We start from the raw sequence: 25,243 nt of genomic DNA, 5'->3' as shown, positions 1-25,243 counted from the left end.
ATTTTTATTTTCTTTTTAACTGAGGTATAATTTACACATAGAAGCACACTCTTTCGCAACCTGAACACACTCCTGTAACCAGCACCTAGATCAGGAAACAGAACAGTAACTCAGAATTCTGAGGTGCACCTCAGAATTCCCCCTCATGTTTGGGTGTCTTAGTCTCTTTGCTACTGATCCCACATCTCTAAAATGGGGATAAAAATACCAACCCCTTGGGGTTGTTTTGAGGATTAGATGAACAAGTATCTGCAGAGCTGTCAGCACAGTGCCTGGTACAGGGCGAGTGCTACCGAAGTGTTGGCTGTTGTCATGATCCCCTAGGGCCACCAAGCCAGTGCCTCTGCTTTCCTTCACCTCGGCCTAACAGCCCCAGGCTCCAGGAGCTTCTGGGCCCAGCAGAACCACCTTCAGGTCCCCAACACACTGGATATGGTGGAGGGTAAGTCTCCAGCTCCTTACAAGAAGGGTTTGGAGAAAGCCACAGCACAGTCAAAGACGTAATGACCTTCAGATAAGTTACACATCCAGTCCAACATGAAGTGTGTACTTTATTAGCTGCGTGACACTCCACTGCCCTCAAGAGACTCAATGTCACAGAACCATCAGGAGCAAAGGGCTGGAGATCTGTCCTGACATGTCTGCCACAGAACACACCTCCATCTCCAGCCAGGTCGGAGGCTCATGGTAAGAGTTCTGACCAACCCCGGGCCCTTGGTGCTGGGCCATGAGGTGCTGGAGGGTTCTGAGCTGGGAGGCTCAGAGCAAGGTACTCATGTAGATCAGAAACCTCTTTCTTCACTGCCCCCTCCATCCTGTAAGCTGCCTCCACACCTGAGACTCTCCCACCCTCCACCAGGCTTGCTGTTTAAATGGAGCCCTGGAGGAGGCTGGGAAAAGTCAGGAGCTTCTTTACCCATGCCATCCTGAGTCACCTGGATCAGCAGTTTATAGCTACTTTAGGAGAGGCCCATCTGGGAGGCTGTCTGCCTCTCCAAGATCTTTTTTTTTTTTTTGAGATGGAGTCTCGCTCTGTCACCCAGGCTGGAGTGCAGTGGCGCGGTCTCGGCTCCCTGCAACCTCCACCTCCCGGGTTCATGCCATTCTCCTGCCTCAGCCTCCCCAGTAGCTGGGATTACAGGTGCCCGCCACCACGCCCAGCTATTTTTTTTATTTTTTATTTTTAGTAGAGGTGGGGTTTCACCGTGTTAGCCAGGATGGTCTGATCTGCCCGCCTCGGCCTCCCAAAGTGCTGGGATTACAGGCGAGCCACCGCACCCGGCCACCTCCCCAAGATCCTTAACTCTCACCTTGCCCACCTTCAGTCCCCTCATGGTGTCTTTATCTTGGAGTTCAGTGGCCCCAACTCCCTGCAAATCCAGGGTCTGAGCCGTGTCTCTGGAAGTCCAGCTGCTTGGGAACAGAGCCAAGGTGTTCAGGGAGGGAGGAGAAGCGGGGACCACAGGTGAGTCCTTGTACTTCCAGGGGATGTAGAGGTGAGGCCAGGGGTGACCAGAGCCCCTCAGGCTGTTCCTGTTCTGAGGATGGTGCCAGAGTTTTGTCCGTTGCCACAGCCAGGTGAGGCATCCTGGGGGAGGAGTTCTTGTGCTTTGGATTACAGTCGTCCAAGTCTCCATAGCTTGGGGTCTGGGAGGAGCAAGAAAGAGGGATGCACCCCAGGCCAGGCTGCGGGTTAATCCACCCTGACTTCAGGGATGGGATCGGGCAAAAATTGTACCTGCCCTTCCCACACCTCAGGGTCCTGCTGCCCTGGCCGCAGCTGCAGGCTCTGGAGTCACATTCTGGGCTTTGCCAGCACTGTGCCCAGGCTAACCGTATCATGACTCTGATCATAAAGGAGGTAAGCAGAAGCCCTGGCTGCTCTGGGGCCACGGAGACTCTGGGCCTGATGCCGCACCGTGACCACGTCGGGGTAAGGAAGGCATGCAGCTGCTCACAGGTAAGCCCCTGGAAATCCCCTCACCTGTGCAGGAGGCAGAAAGCCCTGGGGCAGCCTGGGCCCTGGACTTGTCGTCTCTGAGGCTATAGGAAACAAGGCCAGGTCATTGGAGGCAGGGGCCTCCAGAATGTAGCTGGCGTGGCCCTGGGGCATGGGCTGCTGGAGGAGCTGCAAGATGCGGCTGAGGTCTGAGGACATGCGGGACTCCAGCCTGCCAGACAGAACCCCACAGTCAGGGTCAGGGCTGGCAAGAGCAGTTCCTGAGGGCAGCTGTCAATCTTGTAGCCTGCGTGCTGTTCCTGCTAGATGGAATGGCGGCCTGGGGCCTACCTGAAGCTATTTCCTTACTGGGATCCACAGCCCCTGCCCAGAATCCCCCTGGTACACCCCTGACTCTTAACAACACCAGTGAGCAGGCACCAAGCATACAAGATTCAGTCCCCAAGATGCTTTGACGTGGATGTTCTAATTATCCCCATTTCACAAAAGGGCAAACTAGGTTCAGAGCTGTTTAGTAACTTGCCCACACTCTTGCTGGTAGGGAACAGAGCCAGAATTTGAACCTGGACTGTTCTGCCTCTAAGCCCTCACTCTGCCACCATAGCCCTGCCATCCACAGGACACACTCCCTTTCCCGGACCTATGGAATTTGTTTCTGCACATGGTTGTGCCCCCCTCTCCCGAGAAGCTCCCTTGGCATGTTCCAGAGTTTGCTAGGGGAAGTCATCGGGGGAATTGTGCTTAGTGACAGGTATGGGAAGACCTGCAGCTAAATGGCCTGCCCCATTCTAAAACCCACCTGGCACCCTGTGATGTCTCTGAGCCACTAGGAGGGGCTACCCATGCCCAGCCCCCAGCCCTGACCACAGCGCACACACCTGTTCATCTGGGCCTGGAGCTGCTCTAGCCTGGAGCCCAGCTTCAGAGGCCAGCAATCTGGGTCTCCCTGAGGGCTTTGGGGGCTGTGCCTTGGGGGCATTTGCTGCAGTAGCTCAGGCCAGAGGCCAGATGCATCTGAGATGCTCAGGGGAGGGGCTGCATCTGCAGGAGGGAAAGGGAAGTCTCAGCTGGGCCTAGCTGGTTCCACAGGCCTGACCCTTCTCAGTAGAGCCCGTCCCCCACCCCCTACCTGCCCTGGGGACACAGGGTGTGAGGAGTGGCTCTCCTTACCTGGGTGCCCTGGAGCACAAGGTCCTGCCCCCATGGAGTTCTGGCTCCCAGGACCCAGGAGGCTGTAGTCCTTAGAGGGGAACTGGGGCCCCAGCTCATGGGGAGACCCTGGCAGGGTGAGGACTTTTAGCACTGGTTTCACTGCCCAGGGAGCTGCAGCCCAGTGGCCCTCCTGATGCCTTGGTGTGGAACCTCAGGGGGCTGGCTAGTCTGCATACACCCCTGGGGGTTGCATTTGAACCACAGAGCCCTCACTCTGCCTCTGAGGACACAGACCATCAGGGCTGGGAGACTGGGGAGGAAGGAGGGCCAAGGCTCCAGCTCTGGGTCTAGAGAGGGAGCCCCTTTCCACTCATGGAGTGGGGTAGTGCTGGGGAGGCAGGATGGAGAGGACACGGGAGGGGGTAGGAGGCTGGGCAGGGGCTGCGGGCTGGTGGGGGCGGGGACTGGCTTTGCTCACCTGACTGGTTGTCACTGAGAAAGAAACCTTGGTGGTCTTGGCTGCCAGGAGCCTGTTGGGGGGATAAGTGGAGACCCCCAGCTGCCTTATGGGAAGCAAGAGGGTGAAATAACAGGAACCAAAGCTGGGATGGGGCCTCTTTATTCTTCCCTGCCCTGACCCCATGGTGCTGTCACAACTAGGTGAAAGAGTGACAAGCAGCTGGGCACAGCAGCGATGCCCTGGGCGACTTCCTGCAGGTGGCCCAGGCTGCAGAGACCACACCCCTCCTGTCCTGGTGCCCAGCTGCTGGGCATTCTGGCCACCTGATGGCTAGGGCCCCAAGGCAGAGTCCTAACCTGTCAGTCCCCTGTGCAGATTGGGGGAGGGAGGGGAGAAACTGAGGAGGGGGAGAGGGGATGATGTGGGGAGGGCTGTCCACAGCCAGAAAGCCCACCCAGCTTTATGCTCAGGAAGCTGGGCACAGGGCCCACACCAGCAGAGCCCTCCCGCAAGGTGGAGGGGCAGGGCACCGGGGAAGAAATAGCCCGGGCTCTGTGTTTCCCTGCCAGATGCACACTCCCTTCTTCCCGTTAGTTCCCTCCTCCGTGATACCCCGCTCTGGGCATTCCCGGGTCGGTCCTGGCTGTCCCACTCCTTGGCAAGCTTGAGCTCCACATGGCTTCTCCTTTATACCTTCGCGACTTTGGCTATTTTACTTTGTGGCTCTTTATTTTTCTTGAGTTGTCAAAATCTCCTCTACTGAAGGATGAGCATGAGAAGAGACAGCTTCGTCACCTCTTGGCAGCCCCTGTGTCTGGCACTGTGAGCCCTCTGGACAGGAGGCACCCCCTTTTTCAGCTTGGTATGATGTGGTAGGAATGCCTGGGCTTTGGAGTCAGACAAATTAAATTCACATTTTGGCTCTGCCGTTCACTAGCTGAATGGCTTTGGCCAATTTATTTATTGTCTCTGATCCTCAGTTTCCTCATCTGGAAATTGGGGATAATAATACCATTTGCAAGGAGATCATGTAAAAGAAGCCCCACCCTTAGCACCCTACTGCTTAATAAATAGTAGCTATCCTCATACTTAGCATGACGCCAGCCATAGTAGGCACAAAAGAAGTTATGGCAAAGCTTGCAGGATGGGGTTGAAAGGAAGGGTGTTGGTCAGATGGGTGCCCTCAGGCCAGGCAGGTGAAGCCCTCAGCAGGCTGCCTGGGCATTTCCACCCACCCTGGCCCACCTGGCCCTGACTCACGTCCCGCAGGTTGAAGGTGACCTCCAGCTTACTCCAGAAGCTGTCCGCAAAGGCCGGGTACATGTCCAGCACCTCCAGCAGGTCTGCCCGCTGGATCTTGTGCAGGTCGCAGTAGGTCAGAGCCCGCACGTCTGCACTGGACTTGCCTGGCCGGGCATGGAGGCTGACGGGTTCCCCAAAGATGTCATTCTTCCCTGCCAGCCAGAGGGGTGGGAGTCTCTTCAGGGTCTGGCTCCATGCTCCCTTATGAGGGTCCTTTGTCCATGACCTCCCCAAACCTCAGACATCCTTCTAGGCTGGGGCCTGCTGCCCAGGATCGAGTTCTGGGGACATGGCTGGATGTGCTGGCTGTGGGTGGCAGGGTGGGGGTGGGGGTGGGGCTGTTCTCTTCCTGTGTCCTTTGAGCGGCACAGAGACCTGGCGTGTGGCGCCTGTCACTGTCTCCAGGCCCTTCAGAGCCACCCTCCATCAGAATCTCCATCCTGTAGCCCACACTCTTTGGCACAGTGGGCAGGAAGGGGCCCTAAAGGCTCAACATCTGTCTCAACGTCTTCCTGCTGCTTGGCCTGCTGGTGCTGTGGAGCAGAGTGCAGGGAACCCAGAGCCAGAGCACCTAACTCCGCCAGGGCAGGGCCAGAGGCTTCTCTTTGTTTTCCCACTCCTGATTGTGGGGCCAGGTAACCAGCATGGCTCTGGTGAAGGAAGCCTGGGGAAGTTACTCCCCCTGTTTGGACCTCAGAGTCTTCATCTCTAAAATGGGTAAAACCTGATCTGCCTTGCCAACCCTGCTGGACTGTTCAGGGAAGCAGATGAGGTGATGCTTGAGAAAGTGACTCAAAAAGCAACAGGTGGCAGGGCTCAGCGGCTCACGCCTATAACCTCAGCACTTTGGGAGGCTGAGGCTGGTGGATTATTTGAGGTCAGTTCGAGACCAGTCTGGCCAACACGGTGAAACCGCATCTCTACTAAAAACAACAACAACAAAAACAAAAATTAGCAGGGCATGGTGGCCTGTAATCCCAGCTACTCGGGAGGCTGAGGCAGAAGAATCACTTGAACCTGGGAGGCAGAGTTTGCAGGGAGCTGAGATCACACCACTGTACTCTAGCCTGGGTGACAGAGTGAGACTGTGAGACTCCATCTCAAAAAAAAAAGCAAGAGGCACCTGACTAGGTCCATGCAAGGCAAGGGGGAAGGATATCCCAGGGTAGACATGGGTGATGCTCAGGTATGTGGTATGTGGCAAGGGTACTGGGCCCTCTTGGTGCCAGGTGCTGTGCTGGCCAGCATGGCCAAAATATAAGATGTTGTGCCACCCACAAGGACCCCCTCAAATCCCTGCAAGATAGGTACGTAAGCAGCCAACAAGTTTACAGCATGATCTGTGGAGCCCTAGAAACAGGAAGAACCAAGAGTTATGGGGCCACGGAGGAGGGAGGGGCTCCTCCTGCCAGGGGTGGCTGGGACAGAGAGGAGGGGGCTTACAGAGGAAGTGAAATGGGGGCTGTGTGGAGAGAAACAAGGACTGGCCCCCATGAGAAAGGCAGTCAGGACAGAAGAAACAGCATGTGATCAGCACTGCACTGTCAGCGCTCACGGGTGGAGAGCCCAGGGCTGGGGTGCCACGGAGCATGACTGCTTTGATTCCCACTCCCCCAGAAAGTCCACTTGTTAGTGCAAGTGGCAGTAACAGTTTAGCACAGAGGGATGGGTGGAGGCTGGGACATGTCTCCACAAGAGAACAGGATCAAAGGGCATTCACAAAGGAGGGGGCTGAGGCCTGGAGAGGGAAGGGGCTTGCCAGGGTCACACATGAAACCCTGAAGCTTGAAATCTGGGCAACATTATAATGTGACGGTTTTCCAGTAGATGAAAGATTCTAATCTAATGTCTCTTTCTACTCAGGACAAGATGAGAGGTTTCATGTCTCTAACTGAAACTTAAATTGGATTAACTTCTCAATTATTAATAATGATTATCATCCCTCCCATGTGAGGGCACTTTTTTTTTTTTTTTTTTTAAGACAGAGTCCTGCTCTGTCGCCTAGGCTGGAGTGCAGTGGCGTGATCTTGGCTCACTGCAATCTCCGTCTCCTGGGTTCAAGCAATTCTCTGCCTCAGCCTCCCAAGTAGCTGGGATTATAGGCACCCGCCACCATGCCAGGCTAATTTTTTGTATTTCTAGTAGAGATGGGGTTTCACCATCTTGGCCAGGCTGGTCTTGAACTCCTGACCTTGTGATCCACCCACCTCGGCCTCCCAAAGTGCTGGGATTACAGGCGTGAGCCACCGTGCCTGGCCATGGATGGCACGTCTAAGGTAGGCTGGGAGTGAGGGAAGGTCTCATACAGAAACCTATGCCTAAGCCCAGCTTTGGAGGACAACTGGGATCTGCCGGACTGGCACAGGGTAGGGCTCTCCAGGCAGAGTGGCAGCACATGCAAGGGCACAGATTTAGAGAACTCTAAGTAGTTTGGCTGGAGCATGAAGTACCAGGGGGAGGGTGGAAGGACAGGGTGGTCGGATTGGGATAACTGGGGATGCCATGCATGGACCATCGGGAACCGTGGAGGGATCTTGAGCAGAAGAGGCAGATGTACAGATGTCTCTTTCAGGTCACTGGCAGAAGGTGGAAAACAGGCATGGGAGTAAACCAGACGCAGGGCCATGGGAAAGGAGTTCCCAACACCTTTCCAGGAAGGACCCAAAGAGGGCTGGATCCAGGCAGGGACAGGGAGACAGGTGTGAGATGGAGAGGCATGGACAAGTCTAGCTGGTGGACAGTGGGCAGGAACGAAGTAGGATGCCCCCTTGGCTGACTGTGGTTCGGGCAATGGGCAGATGCTTCACAGTGATGGGGATGCTGAAGCAGCTGGTTTTGAGGAAAGGTGATGATTTCAGGTTGGGATACATTGAGTTTGATCTGCTCATAGAATACTAGGGTGGCCATGCCCAGGAAGAAATGGAATATTCTGGTCTAAGGAGACAGTGGGGCGAGGACAGAGCTCTGGGGATCCTTGTGGCACAGGTGAAGGCTGAAGCTGTGGGAGCGAGGAGCAGGCCCAGGGGAGGGTGTCAGGTGAGGAGGGGAGAGGAGAGCAGATCACCAGCAGGCCAGAGGAAGCAGAGGGGGAGGGGAGCCCGAGGGGAACCTGTCCAGAGGGGCTGGAGGATAGCCAGGTCATGGGGACCAAAGGAGGGCGAGGCTGAAGTTGGGGTGGAGATGAAGTCATGGGGCAGGCAAGGAAGATGAGAATCGAGGAGAGGACCCTGTGATGCTCAGAGAGGTAAAGTGACTTGCCCAAGGTCACACAGCAGGTATGTGGCAGAGGCTGCTTGTGACCTGTCTGTCCCCCCTGCCCAGTGCTCATATCCTTCCTCCGAAGTTTCTGGCTATCTCTGTGTCTGCACTGAATAAGACTGGGGTCCCCAGCCAGGGCATCCCCCTCCACCCAGAGAGACCCTTGGCCTTTCTCCCTGAACTCCCCAAGAGTGCAAGAAGGTAGGAAAACCTGCCTGGGCTTCTGAGTCACACTGGCAGCCCTGGAATCCCTGCCTGGCCACAGACTAGCATGATCTCCCTCAGCCTCAACTTCCCTCTCAGGAAAATGGGACCTCCGGCAGAGAGTTGTTTTAAGGATTCAGGGAGCTGGGTATAAAGCTCTCCTGAGCACATGCTGTGCACGTGGCTGGCCAGTAAAAGTAAAATCCTCATCAGGAAGAGGGTGGCCCGGGCAGGGCATCTCCAATCCCGCCCCCTTCCATCCAATCCCCAACACAGGGCTGGTCCACTCCGCCTGACCCACCTAGGATGGCTACGACCACGTCGTCGCGCAGGATCTCGATGGAGCCTCGGGAGATGAAGTAGAGTGTGGAGAGCACGTCGCCGAGGTGCACCAGGGTGTCCCCAGGCGGCGCGTGCGTGGTCTTGAACTTGACGGCTAGCGCGCGCAGGCAGCCCTTGCTGGCGCCGCTGAAAGCTGGGCAGTGCTGCAGCAGCGCGCGGTGCAGGTGCAGGCAGATGTCAGCCTGCAGGCACTCGGGGAAGCCCTTCAGCACCTGCAAGGCGGGCGGCCAAGTCCAGGGGGGCGCGGCCAGGGTGGGGCTGGGGGAGAGGGTGGGGAGGGCTCTGGGCACGTTCTGCCCCCGCAGGATCTTGGCTCCCCCCCGCCCCGGGACATTAGCCAGAGCGGCGGGGCTCACCGCGTTCATGTCAATGCCATTGGTGTAGGACCAGGCGTGCTGGAAATACTCCTCCAGGCGCTGGCGCAGCGGGTTGGGGATCTGGTGGAAGCGGATGAACTCCTTGACACGCAGCATCTGCGTGTGATAGCGCGCGGTGCCCGAGTACAGGCGCTGGATGATCGCAGACACATTCCCGAAGATGCTGGCGTACATCAGGGCTGGGGGCGGGGCGGAGAGTGAGCTCCTCCGCGGCCCCACTGGGCCACGCCACCCAGGGCTTACCCCAGGTCTTCCTCCTTCCAGCAGCCCCCTGGTGGGGGACCCCTCTGTCCAGGGAGAAGTCAGGAGTGACCAGGGCAGCGCCAGGGCACATGGGGGACAAAGACCCCTGGGCCTTCTGCCTTCCTCCCTCTGCCCTGTGCCTCTTGGCATCTTACTGGGCCTAGCGGTCAAACTCCCGAGAAGAAAGAAGGAAGGCAATGGATTTTTAAAGTTCAGATCAGTTTTCTCCTTTAAGTTGTAAAAATACAATAAAGAGAAAACTCTCCGCCGGGTGTGGTGGCTCAGGCCTGTAATCCCATCACTTTGGGAGGCCGAGTTGGGCAGATCACCTGAGGTCAGGAGTTCGAGACTAACCCAGACAACATGGTGAAACCCCGTCTGTACCAAAAAAATAGAAAAATTAGCCGGGTGTGGTGGTGCCCGCCTGTAATCCCAGCTACTCAGGAGGCCGAGGCATGAGAATCGCTTGAACCCAGGAGGCAGAGGTTGCAGTGAGCCAAGACCATGCCACTGAGCTCCAGCCTGGGCGACAGAATGAGACTGTCTCAAAAAAAAAAAAAAAAAAAACCACAACAACAAAAAAGAGCAAACTCTCAATTTCTTGTTTTCACCCATTTTCTTCTCTTGTTTTTTGTTTTTCTGGACTTTCACATCTCTAAATACTCTGAGCATGACAACTTAATCTATGTGTAAAATTCCACGCTGCCTCTTGTTTTCCTAAACCAGGTGTCTTGGGAGGCAGGCAGCTGGGAGCAGGGATTGAGAGCAGCACAGCCTTGGAGCCGAACCCCTGGGCTGGGAGAGTCACTCGGACATTTCCTAGCTGTGTGCCCTCTGGCAATTTAGCACTGTCTGGGTTCTTGCTTTGTAAACTGGGCTCACAAGGGAATGAAATGTGGGCTTTTGTAAAGTGTTTAAGAGTGCCTGGCAGAACTGGCTTCATGTGTACAACCCATGTGGACACACGGGGCCACATGCTAAGAGCCCTGCATTTGGTTTAATACTCTGCTGTCACTGTCGAAAAATTCTTTTTTTTTGAGACGGAGTCTTGCTCTGTTGCCCAGGCTGGAGAGCAGTGGCGTGATCTCAGCTCACTGCAAGCTCCACCTCCCGGGTTCAAGCAATTCTCCTGCCTCAGCCTCCTGAGTAGCTTGGATTACAGGTGCGTATCACCACGCCAGCTAATTTTTGTATTTTTAGTAGAGACAGGGTTTCACCATGTTGGTCAGGCTGGTCTTGAACTCCTGACCTCATGATCTGCCCACCCTGGCCTCCCAAAGTGCTGGGATTACAGGCGTGAGCCACCACGCCTGGTGAAAAATTCTTAATAATTTTTCTTTCTTTTTTGAGACGGAGTCTCACTCTGTCACCTAAGCTGAAGTGCAGTGGCACGATCTTGGCTCACTGCAACCTCCGCCTCCCAGGTTCAACCGATTCTCCTGCCTCAGCTTCCCGAGTAGCTGGGATTACAGGCATGTGCCACCACACCTGGCTAATTTTTGTATTTTTTAGTAGAGACGGGGTTTCACCATATTGGCCAGGCTGGTCTTGAACTCTTGACCTCGGGTGACCCACCCGCCTTGGTGTCCCAGAGTGCTGGGATTACAGACTTGAGCCACCGCGTCTGGCCGATTCTTAATAATTTTTAAACAAGGGTCCCTACAGTTTCATTTTGCTCTGGGCTCTGCAAATTATGTAGCCTGTCTTGGTGCCTGGCAGATAGCATGGGCTGTGTGGGTGTTAAATGTTGTGTACACTTGGTGCACACACCAGCAAAAATTCATTGTGCTGCACACTTAGGATCAGTGTACTGCATGAATTGTTGCTATGTGTTATGTTCTATCTCAGTACAAAGCTACACATAAAATTTCACAGGTAAGACCAGAGCATGAAGTTAGGCCATGGCATGAGGTCTCACTCACAGCCGATGAGCATGACGCAGATGGAGAAGACCTTCTCGGAGTTGGTGTTGGGTGAGACATTGCCGAAGCCCACGCTGGTGAGGCTGCTGAAGGTGAAGTAGAGGGCTGTGACATACTTGTCCTGCACCGAGGGGCCTGAGGCTGGGTCGCTGCCGTTGTAGCGCTTGCCAAGCTGCACACCCAGGCTGTCCAGCCAGCCGATCTTGTGTTCCAGGTAGGGCCGCTCCACATTGCCGATGGCGTACCAGATGCAGGCCAGCCAGTGCGCTATGAGCGCGAAGGTGCACATGAGCAAGAAGAGCACAGCCGCCCCGTACTCCGAGTAGCGGTCCAGCTTCCGTGCTACCCGCACCAGCCGCAGCAGCCGCGCTGTCTTCAATAGCCCAATCAGGGTTGTGGTCTGGAGGGGTAGGGAAATGGTCACAGGGCTGGGGTCAGCCCTTGGAAGGGTGCACTCAGGCCTGCTTTTGTTCACTCCTGCATACAACCACATAGTCATTCAACAAACATTTATGGAGAACTTCCTCCGGTCCACACACTTGGCAGTGTGGCACGGTATGGGACATTGAGGATCTCAGCCTAAAGCTCAAAATAGTGTTCTGGTTGCTAGGACAGAAGTCCAGTGGGAGCACAGAGGAAGGACAGGTCAAGTCTGCAGGAGCAGGTCAGGGGAGGCTTCATGGATGAGGTGACGCATGAGCTGAGCCTGGAGAGAGGAGGCGAGGGCTCCAGACAGACAGGACAGAGAGGGAAAGGGCACTCCTGGCTCAGGGAGCAGCATGAGCAGCGGCACTGAGGTGTGAAGTGCATGGCCGACGTGGGAAACCGAGTGTGGCACTGCAGCCTGGTGTGCATGTGGGAGATGGAGGAACAGCGAGAGCCATGCCCGGGAAGGGCAGGGCGGGAAGGGGCTGCTGCCTGTGGGCTTCAGGGTCCATCATGAACTTGGCTTCTAGTCTGTAGGCCTTGGGAAGCCACTGAAAATTCTGAGGACCCTGTACATCCCAGAGGGCGGAACACAGGGTCAGGTAGGCGATCTGAAAGTCGCTGTGGCAGCTGTGTGGAGGGGCGGGAGGCTGGCAAGTTTGGTGATGGGACACAAGTGAGTACGAAGGCCACTCACTGTCCAGGTGGGGGCAGCAGGGTAGGAGGGTGGATTTGCTGAGGAGTGATCCTAGGGGGGTTTGGAGCAGAGGACCCCGGCTGGACACCCCCTGCTGGACAGGCTGGGGTAATAAGGGGGCACTGGAACACAGAAGGCAGAGTTGATATCAGTGAAAAGTTGATCCCAAGGAGAGGGGGCAAGAGGGGACCGTGGGACTGGAAGCTATGAGAAAGGCATGTAGATGGCTTCACGTCACCTACGGGCAGCCGGGTGGGCATAGCGGACGGCCAGGGAGTGAGGTGGGAGCCAGGGTGCACTGGGGGAGTGGTCTGGGGATCCCTTTCTTCCTCCAGGGTGAGTGCAGTTTGGAAGTCAGCATGAGGGGCCGGGACCACACGAGTGCCCTTCCTGGAAGGGGCAGCCTGCTCCTCTTACCAGGGCCTGCTCAGAGAGGGAGCAGAGGGACAGAGGCCTGGGGGTGCAGCCTCGGCAGGTCCTTCTCCAGGGCTGAGAGGTGACAGATGTTCGGGGCCTCCTCTCCACCTCCACGTGCTTCAGCAAAGGTGCCCAGTGCCAGGTACTCTCCGTACCCAGTGCTGTGCAGCAGGGAGGGCTTGAGGCCAGCGAGTAGAGGACAGCCATGGCTGCTGGCCTGGAGGGGGTCTGCTCACCTCATCGGAGCCGGTGCGGAAGATCAGGAGGTCAAAAGGGATGGCGGCCACCATGTCAATGAGGAACCAGCCCTTGAAGTAGTGGACGGCAATGCGGCGGGGGTGGCTGACCACCTCATCATTGGTGTTGACATAGGTGGTGCGGAAGTTGATGGCGATGTCCACGACGAACATGATGTCCACGATGAGATCCACCACGGTGAGGGGACTGCAGGTATAGCTGCAGGCCCCACGCCGTGATTCGTCCTGGTCGCTGAGCAGGAAGGCGGCTGAGTAGGGCGTAAAGACGGCCGTGTAGATGACCAGCAGCAGGATGAGCCAGTCCCACACGGCCTTGAAAGGGCTGTAGTGCAGGATGGTCCAGCGGTGGATGCGCGGCGCCTGCAGCTTGTACTCGGGCAGCACATCCGCGCCTAGGGACAGGACCTGGGGGTGGGGGCCGAGGGAGGTCAGGCATGGGGCAGCCACCGCTGGTGAGACCGGCCTAGAGGGCTGAGGCCTGGGGAAGGTGTAGTGGGAGAGGGTGGGTGACCATGGCTCTGGTGGGCAGAGGGGATGAGGGAGAGATGGGGTGGGGGGTGTCTGAGAAGGCAAGTTCCTAAGGGGACAGATGCCTCAGGAGGAAGTGCAGAGAAAGGAGTTGGGATGCAAGGGGAGGGGTATGGCTCTGCCCCATAGCGACCCCAGGTTTGATGCTCACAAGCTCCCTTGAAAACATTCTGGAGTGGGTGGAGCCAGGCAGGGGAGGGCCAGGCCCATGGTCATCTGTAGACCCATTCCACACAAGAGCCCACTGAAGGGGTAGCTGGTGGGCTGATCCTCTCTGGTGGGCTTAGGAGGCCCCCTGTGGTCAGGGTTCCTGATGGGAACAGGTCACCCCTAGAAGAATGTCTTCCTTTCTGAGGGCCCTGGGGATCCAGGACCAGTGAGTGCCCTCTCTGAGGTCAACTCAGAGCCTCCCATGGAAAGAGTCCATGGGGTAGGGGTGTAGCCAACCTGGACCCTCAACAGGTCATGGGCACCAAGGAAAACTGACTCCTCCCCACATGTCCAAAGGTTTGGAATCATCACCTTCTGCAAAGCCTTCCCTTCTCCCTTCTCCCTTCTCCCTTCTCCCCTCCCTCACCCACCTCCAAGACTGTGATCAACCCAGGATCTCTAGGTCCCAGCACAACATGCCCCGGCTCTGCCCAGCTGCCCAACACGAGAGACAGCCAGGGCATTAGGAAGGGCATGGGTACTGAAGCCAGGCCTCCCCGGTTGAATCCCAGGTCTGACATGTGCTATAGGTGAACCTTGGGCAAGTTTTGTAACCTCTGTGAGCCTCAGTTCCCTCATCTGCAAAATGGAATCACAAAGGACAACAAAAGCCATGGGTAGTGAGGAAATGAGATGCCTCTGTTCTCATGTAGTTAGTGAGATCCATCTATTCTCACGGAGATGGCACGCGCTGCTCTACACAGTAATTCCCTGTCCACCCTGCTTCTCCCTCATCCTCATCAGACACTGCTTCAGACGAGGATGGAGCCAGAGGGGTGTTCCATTGACCTCCTCTCCCACCAGATGAGATCTGGTGGATAGTTCTGGTTTAGGAAAATGTGCAATGTAAGGTTTGACTTTGCAAACCAAATCAATTAGCAGATGGGATCACAATAAGGCAGATCCATTTGGTTTCAACCACAGGGTCCCTATCTGACATCCAAACCTTTGAGTGGGGCTACCATGTCCCCATCCTGCAGTGACCTGCTCAGCCTTGAGGCCTCACCTTGTACTTCCCCAGGAAGCCCCCTCTGACTCCACATAGACTTGGGCTCTTTTTTTATTTTCTCTCTGCCCCTGTATCCACCTAGCTGCATGGTGGTGCTCCACTGAGCCATGGGCTCACTGAGTTTGGCTCCCTCACTGGCCCTCTCCCTGGTGTGTGCCCAGCTCTTGGTCCACATGGGCTCTCAACTGCAGGTCCCTGAATGAGCACTGCAAACTGGGGCTCTGATCAGGAGCAGCTGCCGTCACACCCTGGGCATCAGAGCCGCTCCTCCTCCTGCTGAGGGCCGCTAGGACCCTTCTAGGGTGAAACAAGGCCCTTCCCTAGGCCTGCCTGGGTGGGGAGTGGGAGCGAGACAGAAGGAATGGTGGGGGGTGGTTTAAAGTAGGCTGAGAGGAGAGTTCCTCAGCTCCTCAGGGCCCCCAGACGGGGGACCCCCAAAATCTCCCACTGCCTCCAAAGCCAGCTCGAGGGCCCTTCGTGGCAAAGCCCACCCTGCCCAGTGTCCCCCAGAGCTGCAAGGCCCTCAGGATGCCCAGGCTCCAGTGTGAGGCCACAGCCATCGAGGCTCTTTAAGTTCTGGTTGAGGTCAATGTGACTTCCCTGATCTGGGTCCTCGCCTGCCCTTTCCCCTGAGATCTGTCAGGCACCTCCCTGGACCTAGGACCCATATGGAGCAGGGGAGTGACACCAAGAGGGGCCAAGCTGAGGAACAAACAGGGGTAGGCAGGTTGGGCAGGCACCGGTACCATGGGCCAGCCAGGCCTGGCTGTCTTCACCGACACTCTCCAGTCTAACAGCCCCCTCCATGGCAGCCACCAACAGTGGCATCAACCTAAGATGCCCTGGAGTAAGCAGCTGGGGGGCTTCCCAGGGTCAGGGCTTTGGGCCACTCTGCCTGACCTCAGAGGACACAGTCCTGCAGCCTGGTGTCCCACCCTCCTCAGGATCTTTGAGCTCAGTAAGGTGCTGAGTGGTCTTCCCCACACCTGGTTCCAGCAGCAACTGTGCTTTAGGTGAAAACAGGCAGGGGTGAAAAGAGCTGCCTCCAGCCCCAACACAGGGACAGCCCCAGGAAAGCTGGGAGCAGGCCCCTCCATGCTCTGCATTGCTCAACCTTGGCCTGGGCCCCTGGCTATGACTTACAGCTTTGTCTGCCTCCTGGGGCCAGAACTACTCAATGTCAAATGGGTCCCCAGAGACCATTTAGTTCATCTCTCTCCTGCAGATGAAAGCCCTGAGGCCTAGAAAGGGGGCTGATAGTTCCCCTGGCCAAGGTCACACAGGGAGTTAGTGCCAGGACTGTGGTCGCTGGAGCCTCCGGCGGGGCTCCTCGCATTTCCCTCTGGAATGGTCAGGCCTTCTGGCCTCATGAGAAGGGACAGCAGGGTGAGCTGGAGCAGAGGACCCAGGGAAGCCTGCCTTGGGGTGGCCAAGGAGGAGCTGCCGGGGTCCTTCAGGGCCTGGCCCCCAGGAAGCTGATTAAAGATAGCTGGAGGTGCCAGCCTCGCCCTGCCCTGCCTGGCATGCGGGAGGATCCTGTGTTCACATTGGAAGGGAGTAGGGAGGGTGGCTTTTGTCTCAAAGGCAAGGGGCTGGCACAGGGCTGGGACCCCCCCACACCAGCTCTCCTCTCAGTATGGCCCTGGCATGTCTCCTCTCTGCCTCTCCTTCCCTGTGACGGGCTGAGCCTTGGTCAGGCCCCCATGGTGGCCTGCATGTCCACCCCCTGCCCTGGCTTCTCCAGGCCTAAGAGGCGGCATCATTCACAGGCCCTGCTGACCCCAGCCTCCTCTGGCTCTAGGAGCTGGGCACAAGGGCTGTGACCTCAGGGCAGGCCTTTAGGTCTTTAGGTCTCAAACAGGACAGGAGGCCTGGGGCTCGAACCAGATATTAGAGGCTGGACAGGCAGGATTTCTTTGCCGGCCAAGGCCCCAGAAGGGCCTGGGCCCAGAGCCTGGGAGGGGACCCTGGAGGCCTGGCACAGCTCCACACACCCTGCTCTGCAGGCCCGCACCTGGGTGACCTTCTCAGTGACGTTCTGTGTCCGCTCCACCACCTTATGGGGCGCGATGATCTCAATCTCCGTGGTGGAGCTGGAGCGGTGCTTCTCCAAGTTGAACTCCACGAAGTTGAGCGTGAACTGCGGGATCTGGCTGATGGTCCTGTACTTGCCCCTGCCTGTGCCTGGCCCTGGTCCGCCTGGCCTGCCATGAGAGCCCTCTGAAACCAAGGCCAGAAGTCAGAGCAGCCAGGGCCAGGGGACCCTCATGCGTCCCTCCCACCACCACCCTCATTCTGCCTCACCGGAGCCCAGGAAACTCTGGGACAACAGGCGCTGGGACAAGCTGCAGCTGCTGCGCTTAGCCAGGAGCTTGGCCAGGTCCTCGAAGTTGAGGATGAACATGATGACAGCCCCGTCCTCGTTCTTCACGGGCACCACATCTACCAGGCAGCGGAAGCTGGAGGCTACAAACACCATTGGGAGGATGGGGGGTGAGCCCTGAAGAGGTCCCCTCCTGCAGTGACCTGGCTAGGGAAGGGGCTAAGTGAAGGTCAAGTGAAGGGCAGCCACTGGGGTGAGGAGACCTGGACAGTGACCAGAGATACTAGGCAGAGGGTGGGTGAGGCTGCGCAGCTGGTGCTCCACCCACAGGGCAGAGGTGGGGAGAGCGGTTAAGCTGCTCATTAGGAGATAAGGTAGCATCAGATCAGGCCCAAGTCCACGCTCGGCCATCAGCTCAGAGCTTAACCTCGAGGTCTGCTTCTGCTGTAATTAAAGCTGAGCAGATGGGGGTGGATTAAGTGGGGAGGTGAGGCTGGGCATTCTACCCCATGGAGCTGAGTCGGCCCTGGGCTCTCTTCCCATATTCCCATCCTGCAAAGATGCCCTGCTCCTGTGATGTGGGGAGGAATTTGTTGTTGAAAGTACACTAAGTGCTGGGCATGGGGCCAGTTGGAACATTTGGCCTCAGGAGGTCCTTGGGGGGCAGGCATGGACCCCCATTCTGCAGAAGAGAGCCTGGGGTTCTCAGAAACTGACTTTCAAGGGCTGGGAGGGAGCATGGAGAGAGGATCCCTGGGTTTGCAGGACACAATAGCTTGGAAAAGGGAAGGGACTTGTTTGGGAGGAGAGTGCTGGGGCCAGAACCAGACTGCTGCTCTGGGCCAGGGAGGAGTGTGGGGTCCCAAGGCAGGGCTGGGCCCAGGGAGCAGGCAGAGTAGTGGCCTGGGCACCAGAGACGGAGGAGGATGGCCGTGTGGGGGCAAGGCAGGCCCCTCCGGCCACCTTCCCCATCATCTTGGGCAGCCCACACCCAGCGGCTGGCTGCTCTGTGCCTCCCAGGCCATAGTCTCTGCCCCTCCAGGGTCTCGCTGCAGCCCCCTTTGGTGGATGGAACAATACCAGCTAAAATGCCCCATGCCTGGCCGGGCGTGGTGGCTCATGCCTGTAATCCCAGCACTTTGGGAGGCTGAGGCAAGTGAATCACTTGAGGCAAGTGAATCACTTGAGGCCAGGAATTCAAGACCAGCCTGGCCAACATGGTGAAACCCCGTCTGTACTAAAAATACAAAAATTAGCCGGGCATGGTGGTGTACACCTGTAGTCCCAGCTAGTCAGGAGGCTGGGGCAGGAGAATCGCTTGAACCCAGGAGGCCGAGGTTGCAGTGAACCAAGATCATGCCACTGCACTCCAGCCTGGGTGACAGAACGAGACTCTGTCTCAAAATAAATAAATAAATAAACAAATACCCCATCCCAAGAGCCCCAGGCTGGGCACCCCAGGGGCACCCTCTCCATGGGAGTCCTATGTCCCTCAACTCAAACTGTTTGCAGGTGTCAGGCCCAAAGGGCAGGATCCTCAGGGGGCAGGGGCCTCAGGTGACCACACAGATGAGAAGGCAGAGCTGCACTCCCTGAGGGCAGGTTAGGCTCTGTTTCACCTGTCCCAGGTGTTGTTTGTTGACTGAGTGGATGGAAGCCCATGTGTGGGGGATGCAGGCCGGCCACTGGTGGGAGTATCGCTGCTGTGGAGCTCACTGGAATGACTCTCCACCAGACTCCTTGTTTCGTCCTCAGCCCCTCCTCACAGCCATCAGAGCTGGGGTGCAGCTGAGCCACCCCATCCTCCCTCTCACTTTCCTCCCTGGGGAGTAGGAATCTCTCGTATCGGATTTCTGGACTCCCAAGCACCAGGCAGCCATCTACCATCTGCTGCCTGGGCCCAGGGGAGACACCCACACTGGGGAGAGGTGCCTGCCTGCTTCACCCACTCCTGGGCACATAGTGCTATAGGCCCAGACTCCCAGGCCCAAGCCCATCACTCTAGTCAGCCTGGGGCATGGTGACACTTGGACGCTGGGACCTAAGCAGGGAGCCTCCTCGGCCAGTGGCCTCGGACACTGCTCCTAAGGCCAGATTATATTGTCAATCTCTCTGGCACTGCAGAGATCTGTCCTGGCAGGGGGCAGGGAGAGGGCAGAGCTGGGCAGAGGGGCAGAGGGCCTCCAGGCTCTCTAAGCTGCTGGGGGCTGTCAACGCACAGTCTTGGCGTGGCTGCACCCAGCAATTCATGTTACTGGAAAATTGATGCAATTGGAAAACTGCGGCTGGGAATGGGCCAAAGACCAGCCCATTATAGCAATGAGGGCTGGGGCTGGGGTGGGGTGTCAGTGCGTGGTACCCCATGCACCGCCCCCATGCCTGCAGCCTGTTGGGTAGGCAGACAGGAGGCTAGGAGGATTTGGAAGAGTCCAGAGCATTCTCTCTCCCCCTGCTCCAGGTTGTCCTTGCTTACCCGTGGCTCAGAGCCCCCACACAACAAAAACCCACATCTAGGTGACCAAAAGTGGGTAAGTGTACCATCTCAGGTTATGTCCAGGAGTGGCGGTGTTCCCGTGCCCTCACCGGGGCCCTGGAGGAGGCGCCACAGTCTCTGCCCGCTTCTTCCTTGCAGGAGCTCCTCCCAGTGCCCACCTCTCTGACCAAGGGCAGCAGGTTTGTCTACCCCCTGGGAATTCCCATTCCTTCTTTTATGCTAGGTTCTTACTTTTCTTAGCAAAGGCACCCCACTTCTCTCCCCTGGGAGACCCCACTTCTCTCTCCTCTTCTCTCCCTCTTGAATGTGCTCCTTTGTTCAGTTTCCCAGCACTCACAGCCTCCTTGTTGTCTTCACCTCTATCTCCCGACGCACACCCCATCCAGCACTGTGGTGAGCCCCCAGGGAGAGGCTGGTGCTACAAAAAGCCAAAAAGCTGCCACTGAGAGGGTGGCCGCTGCATGCCGCCTCCTGGCTTGGTCCTCCTGGCATTCGTGGGTGTGCATATGGTAAACATGGGAGGAGGGTGGGGGCAGACAGCAGCCCCTTGTCCCATCCTCCTCATCAAGAGCTGAGGACTGGAGAAGTCCCAGGACTCCTCTGATCTGGCTTGGGGATTAGGGGACTCTCTGGTTCGGGATCCTCAGAGAAGAGGACCCGGGAAAGGCAGGCTGGGGTGGGCTCCCGGGCAGGTGCCAGGGCGGGGCAGGCGTGGGTGACAGTAGAGGGATCTGAGTGCTCTCCTTTCTTCCTGCCAAACTCTCACCAGTTCTAGTCCTGCCACATCCCCATTCCTTCTTATCTGTTAGGTTCTCACCACTCCTAGCAAAGGCAAATAGAGGAAGAGCCAGTTTCCCAGGGGTCTCTGAGCTGTTTCCTGGGGTATTTTTGCCAAGTGCCCTGGCCTCTTTGAGCCCAACTGTCTGTAGCTGCACAACGTGGAGCTATGTGAACACAAACCCTCCACTTTGACTTCGAGAATTTTCAGTGGATTACCCCTTTAGAGGAAAAGAGGATTATACATAAATCAGCTAGAGATCTGCTCAGGACCCCTTCCCACCTCCCTGGAGTTGGGGGTTGGGGGGAAGGGAGGTACTGACCCGAGGAGGAAAGAAATCACCATTAGGATGCCCCTCAGCAGGACTGTAAGTGTACATGAATATGGTCAAAAAAGGATCATGTGCCAGCCTGGGCAACATAGTGAGACCCCCATCCCTACAAAAAATTAAAAAATTAGTCGGGTGTGAGGGTGCACACCTGTAATCTCAGCTACTCGGGAGGCTGAGCTATGTTCTTGCCAGCCTGGGTGACAGAGAAAGACCCTGTCTCAAAAAAAAAAAAAAAAAAAAAAGGATTATATGAGGTCAGAGTGGACCTTAAGGTGAACATCATTTATCTGAGCGTGACATCCTTCCCTTAGCGTAATGCAGGCCAGGAAGCTCCCCTTTCTGGGTTTCAGGACAATTTCAGGAAGGTCCAGGTAAATCAAAGCCTTGGGCAATAAGATAGGGAAGGGCTGAGGGTGGGATGGGAGTAGATTGGGACTTATGGGGCACCAGGTATGTGGGCAATTTCCCATTTTCACCGAGGGTCAGCCCCCAAGACAAGGTTCCTAGGTTCCCTTCTGAGATCTGAGGACTCCCACAGGATTCTGATCTGAGTCCTGACCTCAGGGGGCCAAGGCCAGGCTTTGACTTCTGCCCTCTGCCCAGACACCTTCAGGGTGCTGAGGGGACCCCAAGAGCCATCACCTGACATCCCTAGGAATCTGGGATCAGGTATAGCTCTAGTGTCAAGGAGAGGAAAAGAAAGGACCTGCTGTACCCCTCCATTTCCTGCTGTCCCATCCTGTTCCCCAGGACCCTTCTCACTCCCCTGACTGCCACCTCCTCTCTGCAATGATGTGAGGAGGTGAGGTCACAGCTTTTAAAAATACTCTGACTTCATTAACCCTGTGAGTACTGCCACACTAAGCCAGATTCCTTCCAGTCCCCTCCTGGCTGCCGCTGCCTGCTGCGCTTCCTGCTGCCACTCACTCAAGTGGCAGCAGCAGGAACAACCAGGACCTACCCGAGAAGCTGTAATTCTGAGAAGCCTGCAAACACACACACACAGGCATGAACTTGCAAGCACACACACACACACACACACACAGAGGCGCACACATGCAAGCACACACATGCTCATGTTCCACACACTCCAGGCCCCTGAAACCCGGGCTCTTAGCACTCCTCCGTCCCGATCCAGAGACATCCATCCTTTATCTACACTCAGGTGGCCTCATGCCTGCCTTCCCTGGGGACTTCTCTCCCCTGAGCACCTCCTTCCCCGGAAATCCTGCCTGTAAACACAAAGGCAGCTGGGGTCCTTTCTCTCCTCTTGGGATTACTCAAAAGAAATCTCCAAGGGAGGAATCCAGAGACTTGGGTTCCAGTCCCAGGTTGGACTCTAGCAGTGGGATCTTGGGCAAATCCCTTCCACATCTATGAAATGAAGGGATTTACTTAAGCCAGTGGTTCCTAAAGTAGGCAGGACATCAGAACCGCTGGGCAGATATTTCCAAATACACCTGCTTGGCCTCATCTCACACCTTCTGAGTCAGCCTCTCTGTAGAGAAAGCATGTTTTGGAAAACATGCTCTGGGTAATTCTGATGTAGAACCAGGTTGGGGGCCATTGATTCAAGAGATTTCCCAGGACATTCAGGCTATTTTCCTCATTCCCACCCATCCTGCCAGGTCCAGTGAGGACCCTGTGGTCCTGGGGGTGGAGGAGGATTTCCAAGGGCTGCTGAGCTCTGTCTTCAGCCCCTGACTTATGCTTCTGTTCTGCTTGCAGTATGCTCCACCTGGCAGTAACAACCCAAACTCCATCTGAATGAGCTTCCTGGTCAGGGAAAACTCTAGACTCTGTCTCCCCAAAGAGCTGAGACTGGATGAGGCAGGCCCACCCCACTTTCCCAGCCAAAAGCCCCCATGCCTTGCCTGGCCACAGAGGTCTTGAGGAGGTGACTCCTCCTGTAATCCTTGGAGCAGACAGAGAGGAGGGAAGGTTAACTTCCATCCCAGCTGCCTGACAGCTGGGGCTGACGGTGACAGAGTGGAGAGCCAGGAGACCAGGGACACGGGAGAGGGATGGCAGAGCAGAAGGCCCTGCCCCAGGCCAGGACCATGGGTGGCCCAGCCTGATCCCTAGCTCCTGCAAAGGACCTCAGAAGGCATCATATCCAATGCCTGTGGAGGAACCAAGGCCCCTAGAAGAAACAGGGTTTGTTCAGGCCCTTTGGACCCTGGGTCAGTGCCTTCCCCAAGGCCACCCTGGCTGGACAAGACAGAGGGCCAAGCCTGCCCTGCAAAGCCTCTGGACTAAGTGTGCCTCACCATCCTTGCGGTAGTAGAGGATGTCCACCTTGCACTCCTCAGCCCCCAGCAGGGCCTGCGCTAGGCGGGACACGGCGCTGCTCGGTGTGTTGGGGCCTGTGAGGAAGTCGCAGGTGCAGGGTTGCTGCATCACCTCCACTCGGGAGTAGCCGAAGAGTTCACAGAAGCCGTCGTTGCAGTAAATAATGGCGCAGTTCTCCATCTGAGCATTGGCAATCAGGAACTTCCGACCTGGGGTGGGAGGTGGGAGGCAAAAAGTCCATGGGAGCCAGGATCCGGTGGCTGGGAGGGAAAGATCATAAGGACTCTTGGTGGCAGTAAGGGGAATTTAGGCAGAGAAGCAGGGCAGTGACCGGAATGAGGGAGGGAGTGAGGCCTGGGGATTGTGGGAAGACTAGGGGAGTGAGCGTCTTGAGGTGGAAGGAAGGCCCAAGGCCTCCTGGAAACAGGAAAAGTGTGGGGAAGGGAGGCAGGGATGTGACCAGATGGGGGTCAAGCCTGGGAAAGCTCCTGGGAAGACCAGAGCCAGGATATGAAAAGGAAGGAAAGGAAGGACTCAGGGAAGCCTCTGGAGGACGTGGGTGAGGGGGCAGGCAGTGGCTGGAAGGGGAGGTTCAGACTTGGGGCACCAAGGAAACAGCTGGGAGTAGGGAGGGAAGGGCTGCACACTGCTCCTTGTGTTCCAGAAAAGAGGACAGCATTTAAGGCGAGCGGGTCCCCCTGGAGGAGAAGGTGTTGGGGACATCAAAGGAAGGATTTTGCATTCAGCACCCGGCACTCACCACCTTGCCGGGTTAGAAGTTAGTAAAGGGGTCCGGCCCCCTCTTTCACAGAACCAGGACTCCAGATCGTCCCCCCACCCCAACATACACACACTCACTTTGGCCCTCGAACTTGCGGATGATGGTGTCCAGGTAAGTGTTTTGGGGAGCGACGTGGCCCCTGCGGACCGGCATCTTTCGGCCGCGGCCCCTGCCCGGAGCCACAGGCGCCCCCGGCTCCCGGCGTCTCCGCCTGTCCTCGGGCTCAGCAGCGTCCGGCTCCGGTGGGCGCCGCCCCCGGGGAGGGCCGCCGGGCTCCGCGCCCCGCCCGCCAGCCTGCGTCTACCCTCCCCTGCCCTCCCCTCTCCACCCCTGCCCCACCTCTCCTTTCCTTTCCTGCGCTCCCCTGCCCTCCCCTCGCCTCCCTGGCCCGCGCCCTCCTCGCCTCCTCTTCTCTGCGCCGGCCCGGGAGCTGTCCACGCCTTGGTGCTGAAAGAAGCCGCGCGCCGGCGGCGGGGAGGGGGCCGCTGGGCGGGGCAGTTTCTCTGGGACCCGACGGGGCTGGGGCGGGGCCTTGCATCCTACGGGGCGGGGCGGGGAGGGGAGGGGCGGGGCAGGGCTGGGGTCCCGGCCCTGGAATAGGGCAGATGTTCTCTGAGGAGCTGCTTCTGTTCCTGTCCCAAGGGCCAATGGCCTCAGCACCTCTCCGATTCCCTCCCAGTACCAAAGGGCAGTCTCCCCTCCCAGTGCAGGGAGTCTCCCAGGCAGGAGGGGGGCTACAGAAGGGGTTGTTAGGGGCCTCAGGTGGTCTTTGGCTGAAAGCTGTCTTCCGGGTCTGACCACTGGGCCCGACCCTGGCAATGATACCATTAGGCCTCTGGCCTGCTCTTATAGCAAGTGATCTCCAGCTCAGCTGAGACCTAAGTCCCATGCAGAGCTCCTGCTGCCAAGTCCAGCCAGGGCCTGGTCCTGAGAGGAGGGGGTAGGAGTACACATGAAGACGTGCAAGAAATATGCAATAAGGGCCAGACACGGTGGCTCATGCCTGTAATCCCAGCACTTTGGGAGGCAGAGGTGGGCGGATTACCTGAGGTCAGGAGTTTGAGACCAGCCTGGCCAACATGGCGAAGCCCTGTCTCTACTGAAAACACAAAAATTATCTGAGTGTGGTGGCGCAAACCTATAATCCCAGCTACTCGGGAGGCTGAAGTGGGAGAATTGCTTGTACCCGGGAGGTGGATGTTGCAGTGAGCCGAGATTGCGCCACTGCACTCCAGCCTGGTAGACAGAGCAAGACGCGAGACTCCATCTGAAAAAAAAAAAAAAAAAAAGAAAGAAGTATGCAATAAGGTGCTTTCTTCAGAGGGCTGAGAGCTCTTAGCATACAGGTACATCTTGGAAGGAGAACACATTTAAAACCACCTATTAGCAAGTGACCACTGATAAAAGTGTCTGAGTACTGAGTACTGATTGAAAATGAACACACTAGAAAAAGCAGATGGGGGTGGGATGAGGTTTATTG

The 25,243-nt window shown here is 57.0% G+C and overlaps 1 protein-coding gene across 7 annotated transcripts; it reads right to left on the bottom strand.

Annotated features, from left to right (window-relative positions):
• Positions 1-531: 531 nt before the first annotated feature.
• On the bottom strand, positions 532-23,972 carry KCNH6 (potassium voltage-gated channel subfamily H member 6). Of its 7 annotated transcripts, XM_054458947.2 has the most exons (14): positions 23,841-23,972; positions 22,961-23,191; positions 17,069-17,230; positions 16,779-16,984; positions 12,997-13,422; positions 11,221-11,620; positions 9,035-9,234; positions 8,638-8,890; positions 4,833-5,026; positions 3,591-3,675; positions 3,131-3,238; positions 2,839-3,001; positions 1,985-2,171; positions 532-1,647 (listed from the first exon to the last, which is right to left on the bottom strand). In XM_054458947.2, exons 1-14 carry the CDS (start codon positions 23,914-23,916, stop codon positions 1,354-1,356), a joined length of 2,985 nt encoding a protein of 994 aa, XP_054314922.2. In that variant the 5' UTR covers positions 23,917-23,972; the 3' UTR covers positions 532-1,353. The 7 variants fall into 7 exon arrangements, 4 of the variants coding, with proteins under 4 accessions (XP_054314922.2, XP_054314923.2, XP_054314924.2 ...); XM_054458948.2 differs by lacking the exon at positions 3,131-3,238; XR_008495168.2 differs by lacking the exons at positions 532-1,647; positions 1,985-2,171; positions 2,839-3,001 and adding an exon at positions 4,185-4,459 and having other exon boundaries at positions 3,186-3,238; positions 4,865-5,026; positions 23,841-23,945.
• Positions 23,973-25,243: the final 1,271 nt, after the last annotated feature.

This window comes from Pongo pygmaeus, chromosome 19 (assembly GCF_028885625.2).
Source record: "Pongo pygmaeus isolate AG05252 chromosome 19, NHGRI_mPonPyg2-v2.0_pri, whole genome shotgun sequence".
NCBI lineage: Eukaryota > Metazoa > Chordata > Mammalia > Primates > Hominidae > Pongo > Pongo pygmaeus.
This window is presented reverse-complemented; position numbering and strand designations above follow the sequence as displayed.

Excerpts from the sequence above, each read along its gene's own strand:
- KCNH6 (XM_054458947.2), bottom strand. The coding sequence starts at position 23,916 with ATGCCGGTCCGCAGGGGCCACGTCGCTCCCCAAAACACTTACCTGGAC. Across the intron at positions 11,621-12,996 it reads TCCGCACCGGCTCCGATGAG|ACCACAACCCTGATTGGGCT; the intron begins GTGAGCAGACCC and ends CTACCCCTCCAG. Across the intron at positions 8,891-9,034 it reads ATGGCATTGACATGAACGCG|GTGCTGAAGGGCTTCCCCGA; the intron begins GTGAGCCCCGCC and ends CCCGCCTTGCAG.